Source organism: Psittacula echo (assembly GCF_963264785.1).
Source record: "Psittacula echo genome assembly, chromosome: 2".
In the NCBI taxonomy this organism is placed as follows: domain Eukaryota; kingdom Metazoa; phylum Chordata; class Aves; order Psittaciformes; family Psittacidae; genus Psittacula; species Psittacula echo.
In genome coordinates, this window is record NC_137737.1 from 120,525,816 (window position 1) to 120,553,648 (window position 27,833).

Genomic DNA, 27,833 nt, shown 5'->3' on the forward strand with positions numbered 1-27,833 from the left:
AGTTAAGTGGTAAATTTGCAGCTGTCTCTGCAAAACAAAATTACGGACAAAAAAACCCAACAAATACCGCAAATAACCCATGATGAGAAAAGTATCATAGAACTATAGAACGGTTTGGGTTGGAAGGGATCTTAATGATCATCTGGTTCCAACCCCCTGCCACAGGTAGGGAGACGTTCCATTAGATGAAGTTGCTCAAAGCCCCATCCAACCTGGCCTTGAACACTGCCAGGGATGGGGTACCTGTAACTTCTTTGGGGAACCTGTTGCAGTGTTTCACCACCCTCACGGTAAAGAATTTCTTCTTTATATCTAATCTCAATCTGCCCTCTTTCAGTTTACAGCCATTCCCCCTTGTCCTGTCACTACATGCCCTTGTCAAAAGTCCCTCTCCAGATTTCCTGTAGTCCCTGTTTAGGTACTAGGAGGCTACTAGAAGGTCTCACCTGAGCCTTCTCTTTTGCAGGCTGAACAACCCCAACTCTCTCAGCCTGTCTTCACAGGAGAGGTGCTCCAGCCATCTGAGCATCATTGCAATTCGTGTTGTGACTATCATGCATTTGGCTAGTTCTGAATTTAAAGAACAATATACAAAAAGGCAGCAGCATCATTGATCTGTACTGTAGAAACACATTACCTTTGTTGGTGGCGAGGACCTTCATACACATGAAGTCAAAACAAAGAAAGTGATGTCAGATTGCCTCATAAAGTTTCAGCAGGCATTTTCTGGAAGATTATCTTAATTTGAGTTTTTCTGTGCTACTTACTCTCACATAGCAATTCCATGCAATTCCATATTTACTTCTGGTACCATGATTTTCTGGTGCAAAAATAACACAAAGAAAGCCCTCTTGTGTCTATGACAAGCTCAGGAGGGATTATGCACTGTAAAGCTAACACATGAAGTGTCACAAGAGCTGTATCTTTCTCCACAGAGTAATAGGATGAAGCAACATAATGGTATACTTCTACAGCAAGTACTAGATGAGATACACAATCGTGTTGACAATGTGATTAACAGCTCTACCTTGCATTTGCAATGATTAATTTTATATGAAAGCATCCTAATAATAGATGTTCTGACTGAGCTCTGCTATTACACAACAGGGCAGTAAATTGGCCAGTAGGAGGTTTGGGTCTTGCTGAGATAATGACAAATACCTGTCAGTACAGCTGTCAGTCTATTTCTACTTTCAAAAATATAAATACATATCCTGATTATGCTGTTTGGATGGAGAAACCGGGAACATCTTCAGTGTATCCAAGGGCTAACCAGGCTACCAGCAGTCTAGTCTAATGCTGCTAAAATTTCTTTCAAATACTTCTTCCTGACACAAAGAAAACCAAATCAGCTAAAAGGAAGCCTGGTCTATAACCTTACTTGTAAGTCTCTCTCTAGGTCTGCCCCCTTTTCCAATGACATGAAGTAGGTAATGATTCAGACACCAAGTGTGTACAAATAAATCTTACTAGTCAGGATTTGTGATGTATTTTCTGTCGTAGAATTTAAAACATAACTTAAGTGGCATTGCAGTACCTGTTAAGGCCTCCTGCAGCATTGATTACAACTACTAAAACTCAGACCTTATTGTTTGTGTGTCTTTTGTCCTTTATTCCACTGTTTCCTGAATTATTTTCCCTTTTATTCATTCTTCTGGGGGCTTTGATTCCTCCATCCCCATTCAGACACAAGGCAAGAAGAACTTCTCAAGGATAGTATGTGCTGCTCAAACCTGTGTCTAAGGCCATGAACTATATTTCATTTAGTTCAAACAGAACACAAAACTTCAGAAGCCCATTCCAGCTGTCAATTTTATTCAAAAGGCGTCTTCTATGCATTTTTTAATATACAGAAATAAATATGAAAGTCCTATACAAACATGAACACTTAAGAGTATCAATACTGCCCTTTATTTTTTATACTCATTTTTCAATACTTAAGAGGGACAAAACTACATTGAAAAGCCCACATATTTAGTAAAATAAATTTTACAAAATCTCAGATCACAAATATCCATGTCTGACAGAATCTTCTAGACTGAGTTTTCTTTTACATATATGCAACATCTACACAAAATATGCTCAGCTGCCTTTGAGAATGTCGCAATATAGACTGATGTACATTTTCCTTGTGATGAACAGTATGAACAGTCATACTCAAGTTATACTTCGGTGTAGGAATTTGGCAGTATCACTTTAAATGACATACTGTGTTAACATCATTATTTTTAAAAACATTCCAATAAATTAAAAAGAATACAATATGGCTTTTGAATAAAACCCAAGTAGTTAATAAAATTCAGAATGGGCATTTGCATTTGTATAACATGATTCTTCCCCAAAAGCTTTGAGAAATTTAATTCAACACCACGTAAAATGCTTTTGATACAAAATAACATCATAAAAAAAGTAAACTTTTTGCTTCTTACTAACCATAATTTATAGCCTCTTTCCCAAAAAGTGATATTTTTCTAACATAGGGCATCATTTACATGTACTCTCACTAATTTACGCATTTAAAAGAGTATAAAGCAAAGCACATGATTAAATGGTGGGAGGAATGGTACTAAATCGAATACAACTGCTCTTTCAAAAGTTGTTTTTTTATCGTTGTTTGGGTTTTGGGTTTTTTTTCTTTACTTTTAAGAAAATGTCAAACACCAACAATATTGAAAGGAGACCATATAATAAAATAAAACCTCTTTTGTCCTTCCTCAAAGAATTTTTCCTCATCCCAAAACTAAAGAGTTCCCAGATGTTACTTTAAGAACTGTAGATTAAACTTTCTGGCAATCAGAAGAAATATTTCAGATATTTCCTATTTGGACAATAGAAGCACAGGCTTTAGTTCAGAAAAAATATAAGAATATAATTTACTGTAAGCGCACACTCTTTCCTGTTCATTCAATTGTCTTCAGTTAAGGGAAATATATAGAACTTCCCTCTCAACCCTGATTTAATAACTTACATAAATAACAGTGTTTGAAGAATACGGATGTTTAACAGTTTACACTTATACTAGATTTGAAGGCTATTTGGGAATGTCTATCCTGTTTTGCAAAAGAACTAGTACTTTTAAAAGGAACATTGTACTAATTTTTTCTTTTCTTCAAAATAGAAATTTATGAGCTCATGTTACAGTACTCTTATTTCCACTTCTTAAAGCTTAAGTGCTTGGCTCATTCTTTCAAAGCAGAGTGCAGATTCACTGAGAAGTGTACAGGACAACTCTCTACTCAAAGGCAGATATCCAATATGGCTTGGTTAGGAATAGCAGCTGTGCTGAGGGTTCTCATTCACAGCACTGGAATGATACAGAATCAGTAACAAGCTTCCTTGGTTCACTGCAATTCTCTAATCAATTTTCATTCCTCCAAACTCCTTCTGAAGTCATCCAGTAAAACTAACCGTTTTCCACTATAGGTTTTGCAGGCATAGCTAGAGGTTCTGCAGGCCACGGAAGGTTGACCATTTCCCAGCAACACAAGAGTAACAACCTGAAGAAAGGTTTCATAAATGTTGTATGGCATTAATCTGGCCTGCAAAACCTAGTTACAGTGATGATGATCAAGACAGTAAGACACTAGCTCTACAGCAGGACTAACATTCACGTTGAAGAGTAACCATAGGTGGTGGGGTGGGGAGGACAGTACAACAAAATAGACAAGAGACCATGTACATAAAGACCTGCAGTGTCAAAAAAAAACCAAAAAACAAACCAAAAGCAAAACACAAAACCCAACATTTTCAAGGTAGGAATGTATTTGTCAAAAACTAAATTTCTGAACTTTTCCCCATTACAAATGATTTGAAGTTTGGGTTCCTGAGCTTGATTCTAGGTAGGGGAAAGGGCAAGGGAAAGTGTCTTATATCTTAAAATACACAGCAGGATCATTAGGACAGTATTTAAAACCCATCATTAGAAGAATTAATAAGTTACAAATACGACCTTAAGAATATTTTAACTAAATAGTAGTTCATTCAGAAGACCTTAATCTTCTTTCTTTTGTGTTTGAAATCGTTCCATTAAAGCTCTAAATATATTTCCTGGTAATTTCTGATGTTTCTCTATTAGAGCTTGGAGTGCTGCTTTTGTCTGTAGGGAAAGAGAAAAGTTCTTGGTCAAATTAAGTTTTCTTTATATTGTCCATACATCAACACAATTTCTAGGTTCTCTTTCATCCCTTCAAGTGCAACAAAACTACTGTAAGTTCAAAATACTATTTTTCCACATTTAAGCCCACAGGATGTGTTTGTCAGATCACTACAAATGAACAGAACAACAAATTAGTATCATTTATCTCTGGTATCTGGTGTTCGCAAGCTCTATTAGCAACAGGCAGTATTAAAATGACAATGGAGTAAATTAATCAAGAGACCTAGATCTATAAAGCACATCAGGACCAGAGTGCTGTGCTGCAACTCGGAAACTTCTGCCTATGCCCAAGTTTGCATCAGTAACATTTTTCCAGTATGCAAGAACTTTGCATCTATCTACACATGCTCAGAAGTAGCACAGGAAACACATCATGTCTCAGCACATTTGGCTTGTACAAAGTAACGAACTCTGCACCCAAATTCCCTAAAGGAGCTGGTCCTGTAAAGCATGCTTAGACCATACCTAAAATAGTGCATACGACAGCAGCATTCACTTTCACTCAAAAACGTAGCAGGCCAAGAATTTAATAGTAGTCAGTCATTCTTATTATATAAAAGCCCTACGGTAACATTCAAAACCAAAGCAACATGCAAAGGCTACGGTGAGGATTTGCTGTGACCTTCCTATTCGGCCTGGAGAGGCACAGACTACTGAATTCTTATGGCCAGAGACAGAATAGAGAACTATTTGCCCTTGTAAACCAGTGTTTAGCAAGCGGAAAACTGGTTCTTGGTACAAGCTCACACTGTTTATATGAAGTATATGATCAACTGTTAAATCCTGGGAGAAGGCTCCTCCCCATATCTCTCTGTAGATCTGGTCCTAAATGTCTCTACACATTTACAATTGCTATTAGGTAAAAAAAAGTTGAGCTTAATTTTTCTCTATATAATGGGAAAATGCACATTGTGCCATAGCCTGAAACATGAGATCCAACTTTAAAATCACTCTAACTAACTACGATTCTAGAGGATTCACGTTCTAGGGACCTTATGTAGCAGAATTTGCATGTAAGCCAGAAGCAATGGAGGGTGGCACAAATACAAGATGATAAAGCATGTCTTAGAGTCATTTAAACACATATTCTTTCCTGAAAGCCAACAGTTCCGGAGTCCTATCAGGCTGTACACTCAAAAGAAACAATCATTTTTCCATAACCAGGGTATAAGATAATGCAGATATTTTCAGATGTCATTTTGCAGAGATCTAACCAGAGGGTAAATAGATGAGGAGAGAAAACTGAACTGTCACCTGCATGGTCAAGAAGAAAAGCATCTTAGAATCATAGAATAGAATCATAGAATAGTTAGGGTTGGAAAGGACCTTAAGATCATCTAGTTCCAACCCCCCTGACATGGGCAGGGACACTCCACACTAAACCATGCCACCCGAGGCCTCATCCAACCTGGCCCTGAACATCGCCAAGGATGGAGCATTCACAACCTCCCTGGGCAACCCATTCCAGTGCCTCACCACCCTCTCAGTAAAGAATTTCTTCCTTAGATCCAATCTAAACTTCTCCGGTTTAAGCTTGAACCCGTTACCCCTTGTCCTGTCACTACAGTCCCTAATGAATAGTCCCTCCCCAGCATCCCTGTAGGCCTCCTTCACATACTGGAAGGCTGCTATGAGGTCTCCACGCAGCCTTCTCTTCTCCAGGCTGAACAGCCCCAGCTTTCTCAGCCTATCTCCATATGGGAGGTGCTCCAGTCCCCTGATCATCCTCGTGGCCCTCCTCTAGACTTGTTCCAACAGTTCCATGTCCTTTTTATGTTGAGGACACCAGAACTGCACACAATACTCCAAGTGAGGTCTCACGAGAGCAGAGTAGAGGGGCAGGATCACCTCCTTCGACCTGCTGGTCACACTCCTCTTGATGCAGCCCAGGATACGGTTGGCTTTCTGGGCTGCGAGCGCACACTGTAGCCAGCTCATGTTCATTTTCCCATTGACCAACACCCCCAAGTCCTACTCCGCAGGGCTGCTCCGAATCTCTTCTCTGCCCAACCTGTAGCTGTGCCTGGGATTGCTCCGACCCAGGTGTAGGACCTTGCACTTGGCATGGTTAAACTTCATCAGGTTGGCATCAGCCCACCTCACAAGCGTGTCGAGGTCCCTCTGGATGGCATCCCTTCCCTCCGGTGTATCAACCGAACCACACAGCTTGGTGTCATCGGCAAACTTGCTGAGGGCGCACTCAATCCCACTGTCCATGTCACCGACAAAGATGCTGAACAAAACCGGTCCCAACACTGATCCCTGAGGGACACCACTCATTACTGGTCTCCAGCCGGACATCGAGCCATTGACCACAACTCTTTGCATGCGGCCATCCAGCCAGTTCTTTATCCACCGAGTGGTCCACCCATCAAATTGATGTCTCTCCAATTTAGAGACAAGGATGTCATGTGGGACAGTGTCAAAGGCTTTGCACAAGTCCAGGTAGATGACGTCAACTGCTCTGCCCCTGTCCATCAGTTCCGTAGCCCCATCATCGAAGGCCACCAAATTGGTCAGGCGGGATTTCCCCTCAGTGAAGCCACGCTGGCTGTCACCAACCACCTCCTTGTTTTTCATGTGCCTTAGCATGCCTTCCAGGAGAATCTGCTCCAAGAGTTTGCCAGGCACAGAGGTGAGACTGACTGGTCTGTAATTCCCCGGGTCATCCATTTTCCCCTTCTTGAAAATGGGGGTTATATTTCCCTTTTTCCAGTCGTTGGGAACTTCACCTGACTGCCATGATTTTTCAAATATGATGGCCAGTGGCTTAGCAACTTCATTTGCCAGCTCCTTCAGGACCCGCAGATGGATTTCGTCAGGTCCCACGGACTTGTGTATGTTTAGGCTTTTAAGATGGTCTCGAACCAGATCCTCTCCTACAGTGGGCCTAGGGTCTTCATTCTTACAGTCCCTGCCTCCACCTTCCAAGACTTGGGTGGTGCGGTCAGAGCCTTTGCCAGTGAAGACCAAGGCAAAGAAGTCATTAAGAACCTCAGCCTTCTCCAAATCCTGGGTAGCCAGTTCTCCTGATAGCTTCCAGAGGGGGCCTACGTTGTCCCTGGTCTGTCTTTTCTTTGCTACGTACCTACAGAATCCCTTCCTGTTATCTTTCACATCCCTAGCCAAGTTTAATTCTAACTGGGCCTTAGCTTTCCTAATCTGGTCCCTAGCTTCCCAGACAACATCCCTGTATTCTTCCCAGGCCGCCTGTCCCTGCTTCCACCTTTTATAGGCCTCTTTTTTCCTTTGAATTTTCCTGAGCAGCTCCTTATCCATCCAAGGAGGTCTCCTGGCCCTCCTGCTGCGCTTCCTTCTAGTTGGGATGCAACACTCCTGAGCTTGCAATAGGTGATCCTTGAATATTAACCAACAGTCTTGGGCCCCCCTGTCTTCTAGGGCTCTATCCCATGAAACCTTACTAAGCAGGTTCCTGAAGAGGCCAAAGTCTGCTCTCTTGAAGTCCAGGACAATGAGCTTGCTGCACGCTCTTCTCCCTGTCCTGAGGATCTCAAATTCGATCATCTCGTGATTGATGCATCCAAGGCTGCCCTGGAACGTCACATTTCCAACCAGCCCTTCCCCGTTGGTGAGCATGAGGTCAAGCACAGCACCTCTCCTTGTAGGCTCCTCTATTACTTGCAGAAGGAAGTTGTCTTCCACACAATCGAGGAACCTCCTGGATTGCTTGTGCCGGGCCGTACCATCGCTCCAACAGATATCAGATATCTTTCTCTGAAGTTTTCGGAATGCTAAAAGTGACCATCTGTGGAGCTTTCAAAAATGGCTGTTTCAGCCCCCTCCATCTGACTGCTTTACCACGTAACTGTTTTATGTCTCTGCGTTGTGAAATCTATTCATAAACTGAATGAACATGAGTACCTGACAATCATTTCTATAAACCACCTACATCTGAACTAGGGGAACATTCCAAAGTTAATTTGTTGGGTGAGAAGTTGGAGGATGTAGAAACAGAAACACACTATTCAAAGCAGTGAAATTATTTACCTTAATTTTTTTATTGTATGGAATTTCACCAGCTTCTGAACACTGATTTACTATATTTGTGTCATGGTTTAAGCCCAGGCAGTAAATTAGAACCACGCAGTTTCTACTCCCTCCCACCCCAGAGGGATGGGGAGGAGACTCGAAAGAATGTAACTCCCACGGGTTGAGATAAAAACAGTCCAGTAACTAAGGTATAACACAAATCACTACTGCTGCCACCAATAATAATAATGATAAGAGAAATAACAAGGGAAGAGAATACGATACCGCCCGCCGGAAAAGAGCCCGACAGAAAAGAGGACGTGCCCTTCCGGGTAGCTCCCAGTTACATCCCTGGGCATGACGTGCTGTGGTATGGAATACCTCTTTGGCTAGTTTGGGTCAGGTGTCTGTCCCTGCTTCCTCCCGGCTTCTCCTCCTCCCTGGCAGAGCATGAGACTCACAAAGTCCTTGGTCAGGGTAAACATTCTAACCAGTAACTGAAAACATCGGTTTTATCAGTATTATTCCCAGGCCGAAAGTCAAAACCACAGCACTGCACCAGCTACTAAGAAGGAGAAAAACTGACTGCTGCTGCTGAACCCAGGACAATTTGGAAGGCTTCAATAGTATGTTTGTGAGAAGACCAAGAAACAGAAAACTTTCTCTGGGTAAAGCACTTGCGTCTTTGTCAGTGACACTAGATAGAGGTCCATAGTGGAACACACAAAAATAGAAAAGTACTGTTTGTCCGTGGTAGCTCCACCCCAAAAAGCCCAGCTTTGGCTCCTCCCTGGAAGGTCCCGCTTTGGCTCATCCCCAGAAAAGTCCAGACTCTCAGAGACCCTTCTAAATATTGCTGGCCACTTCTTCCGACGTAGGCTGGCCCCCTACATCAGAATGAGTGTGCATTTTTGCTAGTATAAAAGCCCGAGCCTCAGGCAATGCAGGGAGGCAGAACCTCATATCATCCAGGTCAACGTCGCCTCTGAGGGGATGCCTGCTAAGGTTGAGCCTGCGACCTCATACTGCAGTGATGTTTCTTGGAGCTGATTTCCTGATCGTCATTACATGGTCTTTGGGGTTGGTAAGATAACCAAATATCAGAAATATCCTTTACTGTATCTTTTGTTACCTCTATATTTTCCCTGTATTAATAAATTACTTATGACTCTTTATTGTGTTACGTTTCTCTCAACCCAGAATCCTCAAACTCTGGAACAGTGTCTTTATCTAACCAGAGCAGTCTTATCTGACTGAACTTCCTCAGTCCCTAAAGCAATACAGGATACAGTACTGACTTTAGAATGCCTGGAAAATCTGCAAGGTCTAGTAATAAAATAAGAGCATTTAAGAAGGGCATTCAGAGTTAAGCAAGTCCAAAGCCTATCATGATTCCACCAACTTCTATAACTAGTTCCATGGGAGAAATGACTTGACCAGAATATTCCAGTGTTTTCTATCATTACACCAAATATTTTAAATATATATATGTATATCTCTCTCTTACCTTTGCAGTTAGTTCCTCTGCTGTTACATTTGGTTCGTATGGAATGGGTTCTCCAATAAATGTGCGAAGCTTGACTGGAAACCCACCGTACACAGGAACTATTGGCAATCTAATGCGTTCATACAGCGACCTAAGTATTTCTAATGTGAAAAATTGTAGGGGAAAGCAGGAGAAGGAAAAGGGAGGGAGGTGGGGAGGAGAGAGAAAAAGAAAAGGAGAGATTATTCGGTAATGTTTATTTTCCCCCAATATGTCTTAAAACTGAAACCGGCTTGTCAAGTAATCCAGCCCCTGACCCAGATTCTCAAACAACGTGTCATCTCAAGTGCTATTTCCTAAAAGCTGTGTTAATGCTAACATCAGGCATGTTTCCACCCTAACCTAGTGTGAAATCTCTCCTTCAAAGAGCAGCTGCAAAGAAAAGGAAGAAGAGGAGAAAAATCTTGTAGCTGCCTCTCTGGAGAGTAAGGGAATGCTACATAATACAGGTTAAAGTTCAGCTAAGTTTATGGGTTAGCATAAGAAACTAGTATTGGAAGACTGTTCTCTTCAGCCCCATTGAGGTCTAGAGGATCAGAAATAGTTTTATCTAGCTAAAGGCCAGTCATGTCAAAACACTGAATTGCTCTTTCAGATCACACATTCTTCGCAGTGAAACAATATAAAAAGAGAGAAAAAGGTATTTTGATCAGCTCTAAGAGGACACATCTTCCCCACATGCCAACTTCTAAGCATCTAACCCAAATGCACCCAGATCAGATTGCTTGCAGAATGGGTGCTAATATTCTCTCTCTTGTTTGGGATGATTCTCCTGAACACAGCAATAACTAATTACTGTTTATTCTTGTACAACCTGATGAATACGTGAATTATTCTGCACACCTGCATCTGATGGCTTGGCTTTCTCCATGTAATATGTAACTTTTAATTACAAGGGTAGAGAAGCAAGTGTTTTGCCACACATTCCTCTGATGAAGATGATAATGCCATACTCGAGGCAGAACTTCTGGCCCTTTCTGTTAGATAGCAAGTTGGAGAATACAGAACAAAAGGGGGTTTAACACTAGAAGATCAGCAGAGATGTGGGCATTTAATCATCCCAGAGGTGGACCCTTCAGACATATACCCTTCTATTCATATGCTGGCTGGAAGTCTCATATTGACGAGGAAAGACAGCAAGCAAATGCATGGTTTTGTAAGGAATGATAGGTCTAGTGCTAAATAGTAAACCAACTACAAATTAAACATGTTTAAACCACTCAAACTCCAAGTACAGGTAGACGCATAAGCACAGAGCTTTAGGAGAACATTTAAAGACATTATGTGTCAGCTGCAAACCCCTGTTTGTTTCGTTTCTTAACAGACAGCAGAAAATCTAGAGTTGGTCTAGCAGATATAAACAGAGAAAAAAAGTGATCTAAATCTATTTGCCATTTTTCAGCTCACTTTTCCTTACTTCTGCTGCTTCTGTGAAGGCAAAAAGTTATATGGAGAGTAACTCAGGTGAGCCAATATGACATATAATGCGGATATTAAATCCTGAACGTGTCTGAACTCTACTGGAGAGCAAACCTCCAGAAACAAGGCCATGTCAAATCAAATTTATATTGGGATAATTTCTACAGAGATAGGCTAAACACATATGGAAAAATAAACTACAAAAAAATAGAAAATATCTTACTTATTCCTCCTAATGTCCTAACGCCTTCTCGAACATTTTGTGTAAACATAGGAATGATGGGCTAGGAGGGAAAAAAAATAAGTAAGAATTTAATGAAGATAGCACTACCTAAAAAACTTCTACCTCACTTAAACCCAATAAGCAAATTAACTTTAGAAGTATTTCTCAGACAAGGACATAGAGAGAGCAAATCAAGTATTCTTCTTCTGCTGTGACCTTCTGCTATGTGGTTTCAAGCTAGAGAATACCATGAGATTTCAGTAAGTTTTTGTTTCAGCATGTCCATTTTCTCAAAGCAGTCCAGGATTTCAGAACCAGGCCTCCCTCATCTAGAAGTGTTTGCACAGTTGTGATTTAAGTGGTTAAACCTCTCACCTAATTTGTAGTTACACTCAAAAGGAAGAATTCACAGGACTGGGATGCTAAACTTGTCTGATTCATTTCTGTTATGCTGATTTTGTTGCTTCACATATACTGTGTCATATTCAATACATGTCCATGATCTATTTCTGCTGATAAATATTTGGAATTGTGTTGAATATTTCAAGTCTTTGCTGCTATTTCTGAACTTGCAAACAGCTGTCAAGATTTACAAGAACCAGGAGGGGATCACCTACTACATGAAGTTTTTAGTATCATTTTATAGTATGCATTCATTGTACATAGCATCATCAGCAATACAGAACTTTATATGGCATTTTTTTAAAGCACGGAGATGAGCTAGTAAATGAAACTCTTCACACAGGTATTAAGTTTTTTGGGGCGGGGGGGGCGGTACAGAGGAGGAAGTCTGTAAATAATTCAGTGCCACTATAGAGAACAAAAAGAACTGCAGTTGCTTAAACTGAATGGTAACAAACTTCTTCATTCTAGCACCATCTTATTTGGAACACCTTTTGACATAAAGGTAGAGACTTTTTTTAGGTACTAAGTTGGCTTATGTGACAATCATTCTGCCAAACAAACTACTGAAATGAGACAACTTCAAGAAGTTTAAGGTCCCAGGTTTAGACACACTTTTGTTTCCATGAGGAGTTATGCTCCTAAATAAAGCTATGTTCCCCACTTTCAGCCTGCCTCCACGCTATTCCTATTCTACTGCATCTCTCAAGGCTTTTTTGGGAGGGATGAAGCTGCAACACCTTTGTGAGTGCGTAAAGGGAACTGAACACACATTCAATAAAATAAATATAACTAGTACAAACATAGTTGAATCCCAAGTATGGTCTTTCATATGCTATTACAATACATTAGTAGAATCTAAATCTGTTGAAAATATCCTGTTTAAACAGTGTTATTTTCCTTCTGAGAAGTGATACATACTTAAAATTGGGTCTTAAAAGTCTCCAATTTCTGTATAAAATTGAGAGATTTAACTAGTCTCTCTTTGACAGGATCTAAATATAAATCTCTCGGTGTGAGACTTACTTTCTAATTAGGTATATGCAGACCTACAGACATATGCACACAAGTATAAATATAGAATGAGGGGGACTCTGAAATCTTATTAAAATAGTTACAATTCAAAAATACCATACACTTGTGTGCCTTTCACAGTTGGTCCCATATGAATAATCATCTGCCTGCAGATCAAGCACAATGCTACATATTTGAACTGGGGAGACAGTTCACACTAGTGAACAGCATCTCCTGCTGTTGCTGTCTGTCCTAGACATCCCTACTAGTATAAAATGCCCAGACAGTAAGTGCATAGTGCCAATGATTCCAAATTGTGCTGGGTCACAGTATATACTTCAATGATAGAGGAAACAGCACTACTGATGTACAGTTGCTTCCCAAACCATTGTCAGGGGTTGAGCTATCAGAATCCTGACCATGTATGTGTAAAAACAGCACATGCTTGTAATGTAGAAACCGCCCTGGATTTCATCTCTCATTCTTTTAAACTCTGGATTTCCTGACCACACTATTCTTAGCTAACTCCAAAGCCTTCTTATTGAAAGCAACAAAACCAGTCTTGAAATGTTGTTATGAAAGCAAGCAGCCCATACTCATGCTACAATGTAACACCAAATATATGACAATCAAAACAACTTTCCCTGGAAGAAAATATTAATGAGTTAAAACTCTTCGCTTCGCTTCTGTGACTTGTCATACTTACCACTTTTGCATCGATGGCCACCTGAGCAAAGCCCTTCCGATTACCCCAGATAATAGTATACATTTCATCACTAAAGAGTGCTTCCCGAACTCCACCTGGGGCAATGGCTATCAGAGAGCCCTTCTTCAGAGCATTGACACATTCTTCTTTTGGTCCATGCATAACTCCATGTACATCAAGTAGTATTTTAAAACCTGTAGGTTAAATTATATTAATTCAGAAAATGTTCATTCATAGTACCATTGAGTAGGTTCCCAGCATGGAACACAATGGCTAAAACTGACTTGTCTAATAAACTGTAACCTTAAATCAAAGACGTTTCTAGAGGGACTGAAGCATTAAGTTCTGCTTATAAATTCTGGTCTAAAAAGTTGAAGATTTAGGAGTTTCAGTGGCCTTTTGTCATAGAAAATTCAGGTGTTATCTCACAATCAGGGCTAAACTGGAAAAAAATGGCAAGCACTCTGTGACATCTTTCATGTGTCCCTTCAAAGGAGTTAAGTCAGCTCCAGCGCACTGGCTCCTGGCTCTTTGCCCAAGCTCTAGTTTTCAAACATAGCACAGTCCTAATAAAGTGCAGCAGCAGAAAATACCAGCAAATCTTGGTGGGTTTTGTTCTATTAACTTTGACAAACAAAGAGCAGTCTGTGCACAAGAAGGACAATGACACAGAAAATGCAGCATTCTCTATGTTACAAATCACTACAGGAAGTAACTCCCTAGTTCAGTCAGCGAGTATGGCCTTTCCCACGAAGATGCATCTGGCAAGTCTGGATTAGGTTTATTCATTTTAGGATCTTAGGATAAGACTTTTCATTTTCTTAAGCTTTTAACTGTAAAGTTACATTAACTTCTCATATAATTTTGCGTTTCAAATGCCATACTCACCCTACTCTTCCAAGAAATAGCAGAACATCAAAAATTTGCTTGCAAGCATCAAATGGGCACGCACCTGATCAACTAGTCTAATGTGAAACAATAAAACTAGCACAAACCTCTGTTTGCAGGAAATCAGTCATGTTCACTTGCTTTAAAATCATACAGTTTCATGTTCACTTGCTTTTAAAATCATACAGTATTTATGAGTACTGCATAGCAAAATGTGAACTTTAGATGACTGAGCAGTATGGGAAATACTGCATGAAAGGATGCTAATTTTACTAAGTACCAAGAAGTCCAAAAGCAATTTTGTTCCACAGTCCAACCTGGACTCTGCCCTTTGCCCTAGCATATTCTTCTCCTATTTTCAACAATATTGTGCCTACACCAGTGTTTGAAAACCCTCTGAAGAGTACCTAGTAATACATTCAACACTTAGCATGTGCACTATAGACAATTCTCTTACTTGTTAGAGTGACTGTAACATAAGGGGCCGTCAGCTATTTGGTAGCAAGGATGTCATTGTTTTCCTGTGGTTGACCTTTAGGATCACAGAGAGGTACATTTAGACCACTGAATCCAACCTTCCACAACTGTAGGTAACCACACATGCAGAACATCCCGTCTACAAGAACTTTGCAACACCTTGCGTATGTAACAGGCAAGAAGCCACGGCTCCTTTTCTCTGCAACATTACAGGAGAGGAACTGTCTTGTTATTGCTATTGAAATGCCTGATAGCAGGCAATCTTCTAAAGAGGGCTATGGGCCTTGCCGGCTCATGCATGCCTTAGGAAGCACAGCAACATTTTACACACTCCAGTTAACTGCAGCTAATTTAGGACTGCAGTACCCAGTGCAGCAGATGCAATGAGACTGGCAATTGGATACTGCCATGGATCTGAAATTCAGAAGTATCATTAAATCATCTAATCCAAGTGTGTCCAACAGCCTACAGACTCCCCAAACTCATCCCCCACACCACCACCCCATTTCTCCTGCAGTGAGCATAATAAACTTCCAGTTAATTAAAACATCTTCTGAAAATGCATCCAATTTATTCTGAAGACTTAATCAAGATCAGGCAGTCTTAGTACCAGGATAAAATTATGGCAGTCTTTCTGGTCTGATTCACAAGAGAAGTGGCATCTATCTGAGTTGCCAATCACAGATTACTGTGTGGATTTTGAAACACTATCCAGAACATTGTCTGGACTCTTTGGGCTTGTCTTCCATTAATAGCCCTAATTTATTTTCAGAACCAGGGAATTATGTAGATTAGAAAGGGCCTCTGAAGGTAAATACAGTCCAACCTCCCACTCAAAGCGGGTCCAACTAGATCAGGCTGTTCAGAGCCTCACCCAGCGGAGTTTTGAAAGTCCCCAGGGATTCAGATACCCCAACTTGTCTAGGCAAACTGTTCAGGTGTCTGATCACCCTCATGGTAAAATACCTTTCCACACATCTAATCACAAGTCTGATTTCCTGTGTTGCAATTTGTCTCTGCTGCTTCTCATTCTATTGCTATGAACCTCTGAGAAGAGTCTGACTCCCTCTTTTCTGTACCTTCCCGTTAGGTTGCTGAAGACTGCAATAATATATTCCCCCACCCTGATCTCGTACAGACCAAACAAATCCAGTTCTCTCAGCCTCTCCTCATACATTGTATACTCCAGCCCCCTATCAGCCACTGAACATGCTCTAGCATGTCAATGTCTGTCTTGTACTGGGGAGTCCAAAACTGGACATCACATTGCAAGATCCTGTCTACTTGAGTGCCAATGTCCTTTCCCGCAAAGCCAACCTTTTTCCCAAGGTCCTGTCACATGTGATGTGCACCTAGGATGAAGCAAGCTTCACAGCTGCATGTGCTGAACTTTGTGAAGTTTCTGCCAGTTCATTTCTATGAAAGCATTCTACCAGCTCTAACCCTCACTCTATCAACTACTCCCCCACTTTGGTATCATTGGTAAACTTCCTATAAGCACATTGCAGCCCCTCACCCAGGTGTGCAGTAAAAGCGTTAAGTAGCATTGGTTCCAGTATAAATTCCTGAGGAAGACCTGTAGAAATCAGCTGTTAGCTAGACGTACTCCTGAAGCCAGTTCTTCAAGACCAGCCATTTAGCCAGATGTCATTGCAATGCTACCAAACGATATTTGGGAGATTCGTAAGTATACTCACACTTAGAAACCTTATTTTAAAGCAGAAATTGAGAAAAAAAAAAATCTCCTATTTTATAAACAACTGTATATAAATATTAATATATATAATATGGAGCCAAATATAAATTACGAAATAGGCTACATATAGTCAGCTGCATACAAAAGATTTGACAATCAACTGACAAATCCTAGTCTGCTGGCAAATGCAGTTGTAGAGGCAAAGTCATGCTGTTATCAGCATGAAAAAGTTCAGTTTTCAGGGATTAGATCTGAAATAAAACTATGCTGACAAAAGGACATCTTTGTTTCCACTAAAAGCATCAGTGCACTACAGAACACTCCTGTAAATTTTTAGTCACAAATTTAACTTGGGAAAAGAACTGGGTACTCTGGTATTGCACACACACTAAAAACAACCCCCTCATGTAATTCATTTCATCAATCAGCAGTGTTTTTCACTAGGCCAAAAATCTGGTCCTAAACACGTTTTTCAATTTCTTCATGCTTTGCCTCATGTTTTACATGAACTTGCTGGACACTTCTACAGCTTTCCTCCAAAAAACGATTCTACTTGGAAGAGTCTTTTTGTGGGCAGGTTCTACTGCCAACCATACTCAACTGAGTGGGTGCAAAAATACATCGTCCCTCCAGACTATTACTGTCAACTTTGAGGACACTGCTTCCAAACAGTTTGCTTCTTAATCAGGTAACAGCACTCATTCTGCCTATATTAATAAAAAAAAAGAAACATCTTACTTGGATCCTTGCTACCAATTAATACAGAGACAATTGTTTCTCTTACCATCTCCTTCTCTTTGTTTCTAAACACCCTAGAGCTGTCGAAAGATGCTGCTCACCTAGAAGTATGACTCATCCTTGCATGGGCCAGTCTCCTAAACTCATTCTTCTTTGTACAGAACATGTTAGAGACAGCTGTACTTCAACATTTTAACTAAATTTGTCTGAATGTCTGTTGAGAGCTGTGTTCCTGTGGTACAATTTTTATTGATTACACCATTAAAAAGAAAAATTTAAAAAAAATTAAAAGTTCTCAAACTGATTGTTTAGAATGAAGCATGTTACCTGGTAATCTAAAGACGAAATGATCAGCTACTACGTGGCAGTATCTCTTCTTTTGTATAAGAAGTCTAGCCATGAAATAGACACAATCAGCAGGAGTAGCTCCATGATAAAACACAACAAGCCCTGGACCTTCAGGAATATTTTCAGCACCATGAAGCTCATAACCTGTTAGAAGTTAAAGGCATAACAGATGTCAAAGTCTGATACAATTCTATCCTAAAGAAACTAACTCACGGCAAGTTGGCAAACTGAAATCAATAGCTATTGAGAAGAAGTAAGAGCAAAGTGACCACTAAAAACTCAAGAAGTGACTTGCAGTATTTACTAAGTTGCTTTCATAGGAGATACAGGTTTAATTAAAATCAGAAGAGACATATGTAAAGAAAGGAGAACAACAGGATAAAAAAACCCTGAAAACAAACCACCCAGTCTCACTGTCTTGAAGTATATATTTTTTCCTTATTTTTTCAGTTCACTGTCTTCAAGGCTGCAGAGTCCTCCAATCATTCAAAAGAAATCACAATCAGGATTGGATAGGAGACACAAAACAACTATTTCAAGTTATTATTTACCTTTCAAAGTTCATTGCCACCAGTAACTATTTAAGAAGATGTGACGCGACAACATTCATTTACATGTCTCCTTTTATTCCAGCGTAGGAAGATTATCTTTGTTATTTCTCTCACAGTTATACTTGCTCCAGTTTTCCATCACTAAGTACTAAAAGCTGTTTGGGGTTTTACATGCTTAATTGAAATATACGTAAACACAGACAAGTTTCTTACTGAACTTACACCTCTAATTAAGTTAACAGTGCAGAATATATTCAGTTAACACAAAATATCAGAACACATCAGTATAGAACATTCAGTTAATATCAAGCAGTACTGTTACAGTATCTTGTGTTTTTTAAAAGAAATAATAAAAAACAAACAGAAAACCCCAAACCCTGTCACTTCTTCCAAAGTTAGTAAGGTCTGCAATTCCCAATCCAGTGAATTATTTTTAGTCCTATAGGTACTTTTGGCTCTTCTCCTTCTATTTTTCTTTCTATACCTGTGGAGCTGCAACATATTGCGAACATAGTGAGCCAACTGATCACCAACTGTGCTCCATGCCAGCTGGTCACAACCAGAATGATACCTACATCTAGCATTTACATAATATATATAAAGTTAGATGCATCACATCTAATCTAACACACTTTGGTGCTTGGGGCTTTTTGGGTTTGGGATTGTTTTGTTTAGGGTCTTTTTTTTCCCAGTTCTGTGAGATTTCAGGAGAGAAAGTTCTTCCTATCATATATTGATTAATCAAAGGGGAGAAAAAATAACTACAAAATATTTCATTCTTTAGCAAGAGAAGTGCATAGAGAACATGGAAGCAGCTGGCAGGGCAGAAAAAAGTCACAACTGTCAATGAGGAACTGGATAAGAATCTTTTCTGCACAAATAAAAAGTCAGACCTTATAAAAAGTTACTAAGGATGAAAAGAGCCAAGGCCTTACAAAAATCATTTTCTTATGAAAAAAGTAAATAGCTTTTTATTGTGAAGTGAGCATTTTAAGCTCTTTGATGTAGCTGTTGATTTTGATCTAGTGTACTTTCCTAGATTTGAAAGTTACATCTTAGTCTTACAAAGCCTATCTGATACAGCCAGTGCACCATCTGGTTATCAATGCCTTGAAAACCCACTTCCCTTTGACTAGAGAACAAATAGAGATGATTTTCAAGAAGGATTTGTTCTTTATGTAAATTGCTCTTAAACATCTCTTTCTCCTTTAGCTGCATCTAGCTGGATGGCTTTGAAAGAGGCTTATGATTTCCTTAGAAAGAAAAGCCAAATCATTTATTAAGTCTGTCTTTATAAAGAAATCATAGTAGAAGGACAAGGAACAGAGCCCTTAGTTTTGACATTGTAATAGAGAAAGTAGTTGACAAAAATACGTAGAAAGAAAATAAGAAAGTAGGGTTCCATAACAGTTTTAGGCTCTAAAGTTAATTTGAAGTAGCAACTAGTGAGTGAACTAAGTTCTCCTTTTAGCCATCATTTGGCATTATATGTAAAAGGCCGGTTAAGTGCAATTAAATAACACTAACATCCTGACATACTAGCTATTAGAGAACTGGCATTTAACTTTGAGTGTTCATATACTGACTCTGAAATAATATAGTAAATCGATCTAATTTTTAACAAAGCAGACATTTCAGGTCCTCCACAAATGAGGAAATTCAGGAGTAGTTATAAAAAAAGAAAAACAATAAATACACAATTTAAAAAATGCCTATATGTTCAACTGGATGAAAACTCTCATTTTGCAGCAGCAAAGGAATAAATGCATAAGACAAAAAATTTTACAACCAAAAAAGTCTCAGTGGCCTTTATTTCTCCCACGCACCACTGGTATTCATTGGTAAAATGGGAATATTATTGGCCTGAATTTTAAATTTCATGCAACAGCAGCACAACCAGATATATACTGATAATCCTGAAAGGTAAACCAGGAATAAGAGCTTCAGCGGTTTTTAATCAAACATCAGATCTCACCTACCATGCCATATTCTTCCATGCCCATCCCATAGGGTAGCCAACATTTGTCTTGCGCCATCCCAGAAATCATTGAAATAGGCTTCCTTTAGTTCATTCTTCCTTTTATAAATATGAAGAAGGAGAATGGAAGTGTAGAAGAGGATGACGAGAACTCCTGGTAGTAGAAAAACTGCTACAAGAGGAAAAAGCACCCATGAAAGGTAGACTGCGTAACTCAGATAATCTTCAATATGCTCCACGCCGGTCCATTCTCCCAGAATATAAGTCAGGCAGGTTAAGTAGGACATAGGCATCGGTCCTGCAGCACAGGATTCATTTCCACCTATCATCTCCTATTAAATTAAAAAAAAAAAAAAAAAAGTAAAGTAATAAATCCTAAAAAAAGGCAGACCTGCCTATTCTGCTTTAGCATACAAAAAAACCTCTCTAATGCATTTTATTCATGTACCATTTACCCCACATCCCAGCAGCACCTATTAGAAACATAATGGTTCACACAGCAAAACTTTTAATTGACTTTTTTTAACCTTTTTCTTTTGTGTGGTGGAAATGCTGACAATTCCAGTTGAGAAAGACAGTGCAATTGCTTAATCTCAGGCTAAGATTTTATCTCCTTAAAAACGTTCAACTGATGCAGATCCAGAACACTTAATACTGTTACCAACAATCTGCATCGCTCTACATAATACACAGTACATTCAAAACCTTTTCCCAAGCACTTATTACAACAGGGAACGGCACAATTTCAAATCCAGTGCTATAATACCTACTGAATACTTCCACTAACCACAAGCATACGACGATTAGGGAAGAAGGTGGTCTTAAATAAGCAAATCCCACTCCTGGACAGATCTTAAACTGTACCTGGAAATTTACAGATAGTGAAACACCAAGTTCAATGCACAACACAGACAGGCAGCAGAAAGGACAAGGAAAACAAATACAAAAATCCTTTAAAAGTTTTAACTGCTCTGGATTTACTGTACCTATCTCTCCTCTCCACTGCCAGCTCCTAAGAATTCTCAGGGCTAGACCTCTCTGGGCTGGAATTCCAGGTCTTCTGTAATTCCAGAGCAACATTTTTTTCTTAGCTTTGTAAAATTTAGAGGAAAACTTGCTATTCACTTCATCTTACAAACATGAGACAACTTGTATGCTTGGGTACCTTAGCTATAGTTCTAGTACATCATAAATGATACCTTGTGGGAAAAAATTATCCTAATCTAGACTAAAGGTTTGGTCAAGACTTGAAGTAACTGTTAGTCAACACTGAGAACAAAAACATGTTGAAACTATAATGGAGGCTTGTAGACAGAAATGGATTAAGAACAGTAATTTCTGAAAGAATCTAAGCTTGGAGTTTTGTGGTTTGGGGTTTTTTTTTATTAAAATGTTTGGGTTTTTTTTTTATTAAAATGTAACTTAGAGCATGTATGATTGCAGAGTTCCCATGTCTAGAGAGACATATGTCTATCACCCCTTTACTCTTGCTTTTTTCTTGCAAGCAGTAAATGACTGAAATTCAGAAGATAACTAACACTACCAGAACTCTAATGACAACACAATAAAGACAAAGCAGATCAGTTTTACTCCACATTTGCTATGAGATGTTGAAACATGTGCTACAGCAGAACTCATCTCACTTTTTTCCTGGTCTCAATTTTTCCTCCCATCCTGACAGAGCAAGGATGTTCCTTTTCCTTCTGTTTTGAAATCAGCCTCTACCCACATTGCCCAAGTTAAGCCCTACTGACAAGAAAGCTGATCGTGTGACAAGGACTTTGTTCCCACGATCCATGCCTGTTCCACTAATTCAGGCTTACAACATTTCGCTCCTCAACATGTTCCTGAAGACAATGTGAGAAGAAGCTGATTTATCCTCAGTGATGTATAAGCATGTAGCATTAGTGACAAGCACTTCACTGATTTCATGCACATGTGTTTGGGGGTGTGAATTAGGGGGGAAAGGACAGGAAAAACTGAGTGTGTGGGAGAGCAAGAGAAAGACCTTTCTCATTGCGGTCACCAGAGCCGAACTCCAGAACCTGTCAAGCAGCAAACACCCACAGCAAGGATAAGAAACACAGGTTGTGATACCAAGCAGGATTTAAGAGTAGCATTCAACACTACAATATTTATCAGATTGCTATGCCTGGACTTCTCCAGCAGTTCCATCTACTAGCTAGAGAACAATACAGATCATGGATTATGGCACAAACTTTTTAAAACTCGGAGGTGATTATATAGCTTTAAAGATTACAGTTATACTCTCCCATCTATTATCATTTTGCTTATGGCCTTCTCCAGAACAAAATCCTCATCAAGTAAGTTTAACATCCTGTCCACACACGTCAGCCTTGCAAATTTTGACTTGTCCTTTTGCCTGTAATGTTAGATGCAATACCTCAAATGCCATCATCACCGTTTGCAAGTTGCATATTTACGCATTAACCTGTAACAGAAATTAAGATCTGACCTCCTTTTTGCTGCCAGCCACACATGTAACATCTAAAGTGCTGCCTTCTCTTAGAAACAGTCAACTCCATTCTGAACAATGTTGTTTCCTCATCTTGAAGGGAATCATAGAATAATTTATATTAGAAAGATTCACTGGACAGCGCTTGTCCAACCTTTAGCTAACTAAGGAGTCAGATCAGGTTGCTCAGGGCAACGTCCAGCCCAGTTTGTAATATCGGCATGGATGGATATCCCACTGCTTCCCTGGGCCCCCAATCCCCAATCAAGCACGAGTGCCTGATCACCCTCATGGCGAAAATGTTTTTCCTTATCCTAGTTATAATTCCCCTTACTGCAATTTGTGTCAGTTGTCTCATGTCCCTTAACTGAGAAAGGTCTAACTTCTCTATACACACACATAACCACTCATTAAGAGGAGCAGTAAGATCCCCTTTAAGCCTTCTTCTTCAGGCTAAGCACACACAGCTATCTCATCCTCTCCATAGACACCATGTGCTCGAGACTCTAACAGAGCTGGTGGCCCTCCTCTGCACCCCTTCCAGTTTCTCAGCATTTCTTGTATTGTGGGGGTCCAAACTTGACTTGTGGTCCTAAATGTGCTGAAGACGGTTATAAATACTTCCTCGATCTAATGGCTGTGGCCTTGCTAGCACAGCCGAAAATATACATAGCCAATCTCACTCATATTTGACTTATCATCCACCAGATAAAGGCCTTCTTCATGCCTTTATCTCTTGTAATTTTGCTCCCTCTGTAACAGGTCCAGCATTTGTTCTGACCACCCATTGTACAGCCACAAAAATACTCTGTATCTAAGTGATGGATGTTACTGCCACACTGAACATACTAACAAAGACACCAGCAGTGAAGAAGGGAAAATAGATTCTGTCTCCATGATCCAAAAAAGCACAGGATGCTTTACTAAGTAAAGGTCCAACATAGTTCATGTACGCCACTTTCATGGTTTAAGCCCAGCCAGTAACTCAGAACCATGCAGCCACTCGCTCTCTCCCCTCTTTTTTTCTCCCCTGCTCCTGGAGGGATGGGGAGAAAAATCAAAAGAATGCAAATCTCACAGGTTGAGATAAGAACAGTCCAGTAACTAAGGTATAACACAAAACCACTACTGCTACCACCAATCATAATGATGACAAGGGAAATAACAAGGGAACATAGAACCAAAAATGGAAGGAAAGGAAAAAAAAATATAAAAACAAGTGAGGTACAATACAATTGCTCACCACTGATCGATACCCAGCCCGACCCAGTGGTCTGGACCTTCCAGGTAACTGCCCCCAGTTTATATACTGGGCATGACATGCTGTGGTATGGAATACTCCTTTGGCTAGCTTGGGTCAGGTGTCCTGTCTCTGCTCCCTCCCATCTTCCCATGCCCCTCCTCATTTTCAGAGCATGAGACTGAAAAGCCCTTGAATGGAGTAAGCATTACTTAGCAACAACTAAAACATCGGTGTGTTATCAGCACTGTTCCCAGGCTAAAGTTGAAAACACAGCACTGCACCAGCTACTAAGAAGGAGAAAAATGACTGTTAACAGCTGAACCCAGGACAACTACTGATACTGCCATTTTGGTTTGTTTCAACTTTACAGCTGTCTGCCCAGAGCAGATAAAGCAGCAAGATAAAGCAGCACAGTCTTCCAGAAACACCACCATGTCAACCTGATTAGGACCTCATCTAAGCAAAGAGAGACTATCCTGCCCTCTTTGTCAGAGGTTTTCTGACATCAGTCACTGTCCAGATTAAAAAACTTCAATGGGATGCAGTACTATGAAGTCTCACCATTAGCTGACTTACAGGCAGAATCCCCCTGTAATACGAGCATATCCTTAAAAAACTTATTTTAACTGACATCACTAACACATTTCCTGTTGTGTAGCTCAAAGTAAAAACTTTTAAGTTCAAACTTCCTAATAGAAAATCTTACATACAGTTTCACAGACGAAAAACGTGCAATTTGTCATCTGACTAATGATGCTACACACTGACTTACGCTTATGCTTAAGGCTTTACACTGTCCGTGAAGTGGAAACAAGGCTAAAATATAATTCCTTTCACTGACTTCTAGCACATGACCCAGGAAAATCCTTAACTAAATTACTACCGTAATCTTCAGCTGTAGTGCCCAAACACTGGGTTAACTGAGAGCCTACTGATCATGCTAGAAGCAGCAATTACAGAAAGCAACATATAATGCTGTAAATTCTTCACTATGAGGGTGGTGAGGCACTGGAACAGGTTGCCCATCCTGGCAGCCAGCCTGAATGGGACTTTGAGCAACCTGGTCTAGTGGAAGGTGTCCCTGACCGCAGCAGTGGGGCTGAAACTAGATGACCTTTAAGGTCTCTTCTAACCCAAACTCTTCTATGGTTCTATAATTCTATGAAACCATGCACAACGTGATTTTAGCATGTGTATGAAATGTGTAAGTTGAAGCTCTGGAGATGTCACTATCCCACTCGGCTCTTGTCATGCCACACCTGGGATACTGTGCTCAATTTTGGTCCCCGCTATAAAAAAACGTCCCCACTATAAAAAAAAACCCTGTGGACAGGTTGGAAAGGGTCCAGAGAAGGGCTGTGAAGCCATGGGAGGAAAGGCTAAGAAAACTGGGTCTGTACAGCCTGGAGGAAAGAAGGCTTAGGGGACACCTTATCACCATGTTCCAGTATTTAAAGGTGGCTACAAAGAAGACAGAGACTCCCCTTTTACAAGTCACACGGAAAAGATATGGCAATGGGCAAAAATTATCCTGGGGAGATTCCGACTGGGCACAAGAGGAAAACATTTCATCAGAACAATCAGCCCCAACATCAGATGCTGTTAAGATCTGGCTGGGCAGGGTGCTGAGACATCTTGTTTAGACCGTGTTTTTGCCAAGAAAGGTTGGACCAGATGATCCTTGAGGTCCTTTCCAACCTGGTGTTCTATGATTTCCAAACTAGAAAGACACTGCAAAGCAACAGCTACGACATGACCCTGCAAACATAAACGCACTGCCTTCCACTGCATCAGCCGGTTACGGGGGGGTGCTTCTACCAGAATTAGCAATGCCACCACAAACACAAAAAACGTAAGACCCTGATAACCCTGCTCACGACATCCTCCACTGCAGAGAAACCGGCAGCCGGAGGGTGGTTCTGCTCTTGTTCTTAAGCGGGCACTGACCTACTCCTTGCTCCTGTGACAGCGGGACACCGGTTCCTTCTGCAGGAGGCTGGAGAGGGACCGAGCTTCCCTCTCCTGAGAGGAGCACACAGCCCCAGGCCGGCTGCTCCAGCGGAGCGCCCCGCGGCCCCACCGCCGCCCTTGCATCGCCCCGCATCGCGCCCTGCCCGCACTCCCCGTTCCGACAGTAACTGGAGCAAGGCCCCGAGCTCGGTGGTGGCCGAGGCAAGCCACCTCCCGCCCCGGGACCGGCAGGGTGGCGGCGGGACCAGGCCCGGGGCGGGGACACGCCAGCAGCTCCCGCTCACCTTGCCCTGGCGGCGGCGGCTCCGGTTCCAGCCCCGCGCCCCTGCCGGGGCCTGGTTTTACTTCTCCGCCCGCCGCCCCCGCGGAGGATGGGTGCCCGCGGGGCGGCCGGGCCTGGGCGGCTCCCCGCGGCGGAGCGCAGGCGGGACTGCACCGTGCTGCTCGGCGGCGGAGGAGGCGGCGGGAGGCGCGGGGAGAACGAGACCGGCGGCGGAGGGGAGGGGAAGGGGAAGGGGAACTCCGCACCGTGGGGGGCCCGGGAGCCGCCCGGACCGCGTCCGCCACGCACCGCCCGGCGCTTCCGGCGGGAGAGGAGTTGCCGCCAGGGGGCGCGCCTTGCCCGCGAGAAGGTGTGGGAGGGCAGTGAAGCGGAAGGGTGTGTTCTGGACATGCTGGTTTTCAGTTTTATGTTTTTCTGGTTTTTTATGACTGAAATGATAGAAAATACGTGTAGCACGGGACTGATTTGATCAGCAACTGCAATTCTACTTGTATGAAAGAAACTCTTTTCAGTAATAGCAGGTTCTAGTTCCTGTAATACTGCTCTAAAAAGAGTAAAAATAAGATTATAATAACCGCTCTGTATTAAAGCGCTATTATAATGTTTCTGGGGGAAATGTCTTTTTTGTTTTGTTTTTTTTTTTTTTTAATTCGGAAAATCCCCATCTTCTATGTCATTCAAACCCATTCACATCTCTCAGAATAGTAGAATGATTAGGGTTGGAAAGGACCCTAAAATCATCTAGTTCCAACTCCCCTGCCACGGGCAGGGACGCCTCACCCTGCACCAAGAGACTGTCCAGCCTGGCCTTGAACACTGCCAGGGATGGAGCATTCACAACTTCCTTGGGCAGCCTGTTCCAGCGCCTCACCACCCTCACAGTGTACACACACCATATATATCCTTATATATATACACACACCGTATATATCCTTGTATCTTCCTTATATCCAACCTGAATTTCCCCTGTTTCGGTTTGAACCCATCACCCCTTGTCCTATCGGTACAGTCCCTCACGGAGAGTCCCTCTCTGGCATCCTCATACCCCCCTTCAGATACTGGAAGGCTGCTATGAGGTCTCCACGCAGCCTTCTCTTCTCCAGGCTGAACAGCCCCAACTTTCTCAGCCTATCTTCATACGGGAGGTGCTCCAGTCCCCTGATCATCCTCGTGGCCCTCCTCTGGACTCGCTCCAACAGCTCCATGCCCTTCTTATGTTAAGAACACCAAAACTGCACAAACTATTCCAAGCGGAGTCTCACGAGAGCGGAGGCGCAGAATCATCGCCTTCGACCTGCTGGGGGAAAAAAAAGGTGTGTTTCCGCCCGGTTTCGAACCGGGGACCTTTCGCGTGTTAGGCGAACGTGATAACCACTACACTACGGAAACCGCTCATACTAGTAAGGCTCACCTTGAGCTCCCTCATAACATGTTTACAATAATTGCAACGAGAGATAACTAATATGGATGTTAATTTTTACTCCAGCTCGCTTAAGCTAAGCTGCGGATAATACAGGGATGCTGCTGTAAGATGAAACAGCATAGGAAAAACATGAACGTTGTTAGCAAACAGTTGGCAAGTGAGATACAGAGATCCAGGCTGAATCCCTGCTTGGGAAAATAATCAGTGCTCTGGTTATGTATCACCCACCCAAGGATAGTACTCTGTTCTGAGTTGCAGCACAGCCTCTAGCATCAAGTCTCCACCACTAAACCATGTCCTTAAGT

The 27,833-nt window shown here is 41.4% G+C and overlaps 1 protein-coding gene across 2 annotated transcripts; it reads right to left on the reverse strand.

Annotated features, from left to right (window-relative positions):
• Positions 1-1,909: 1,909 nt before the first annotated feature.
• LOC308217366 (DGAT1/2-independent enzyme synthesizing storage lipids-like) lies at positions 1,910-27,179 on the reverse strand. Of its 2 annotated transcripts, XM_080610399.1 has the most exons (7): positions 26,107-27,179; positions 20,134-20,464; positions 17,583-17,747; positions 13,457-13,650; positions 11,335-11,395; positions 9,654-9,793; positions 1,910-4,096 (listed from the first exon to the last, which is right to left on the reverse strand). In XM_080610399.1, exons 2-7 carry the CDS (start codon positions 20,459-20,461, stop codon positions 3,992-3,994), a joined length of 993 nt encoding a protein of 330 aa, XP_080466525.1. In that variant the 5' UTR covers positions 20,462-20,464; positions 26,107-27,179; the 3' UTR covers positions 1,910-3,991. The 2 variants fall into 2 exon arrangements, with proteins under 2 accessions (XP_080466525.1, XP_080466524.1); XM_080610398.1 differs by lacking the exon at positions 26,107-27,179 and having other exon boundaries at positions 20,134-21,213.
• Positions 27,180-27,833: the final 654 nt, after the last annotated feature.

Excerpts from the sequence above, each read along its gene's own strand:
- LOC308217366 (XM_080610399.1), bottom strand. The coding sequence starts at position 20,461 with ATGATAGGTGGAAATGAATCCTGTGCTGCAGGACCGATGCCTATGTCC. Across the intron at positions 17,748-20,133 it reads GCATGGAAGAATATGGCATG|GTTATGAGCTTCATGGTGCT; the intron begins GTAGGTGAGATC and ends AACTTCTAACAG. Across the intron at positions 4,097-9,653 it reads CAGAGGAACTAACTGCAAAG|ACAAAAGCAGCACTCCAAGC; the intron begins GTAAGAGAGAGA and ends CTTTCCCTACAG.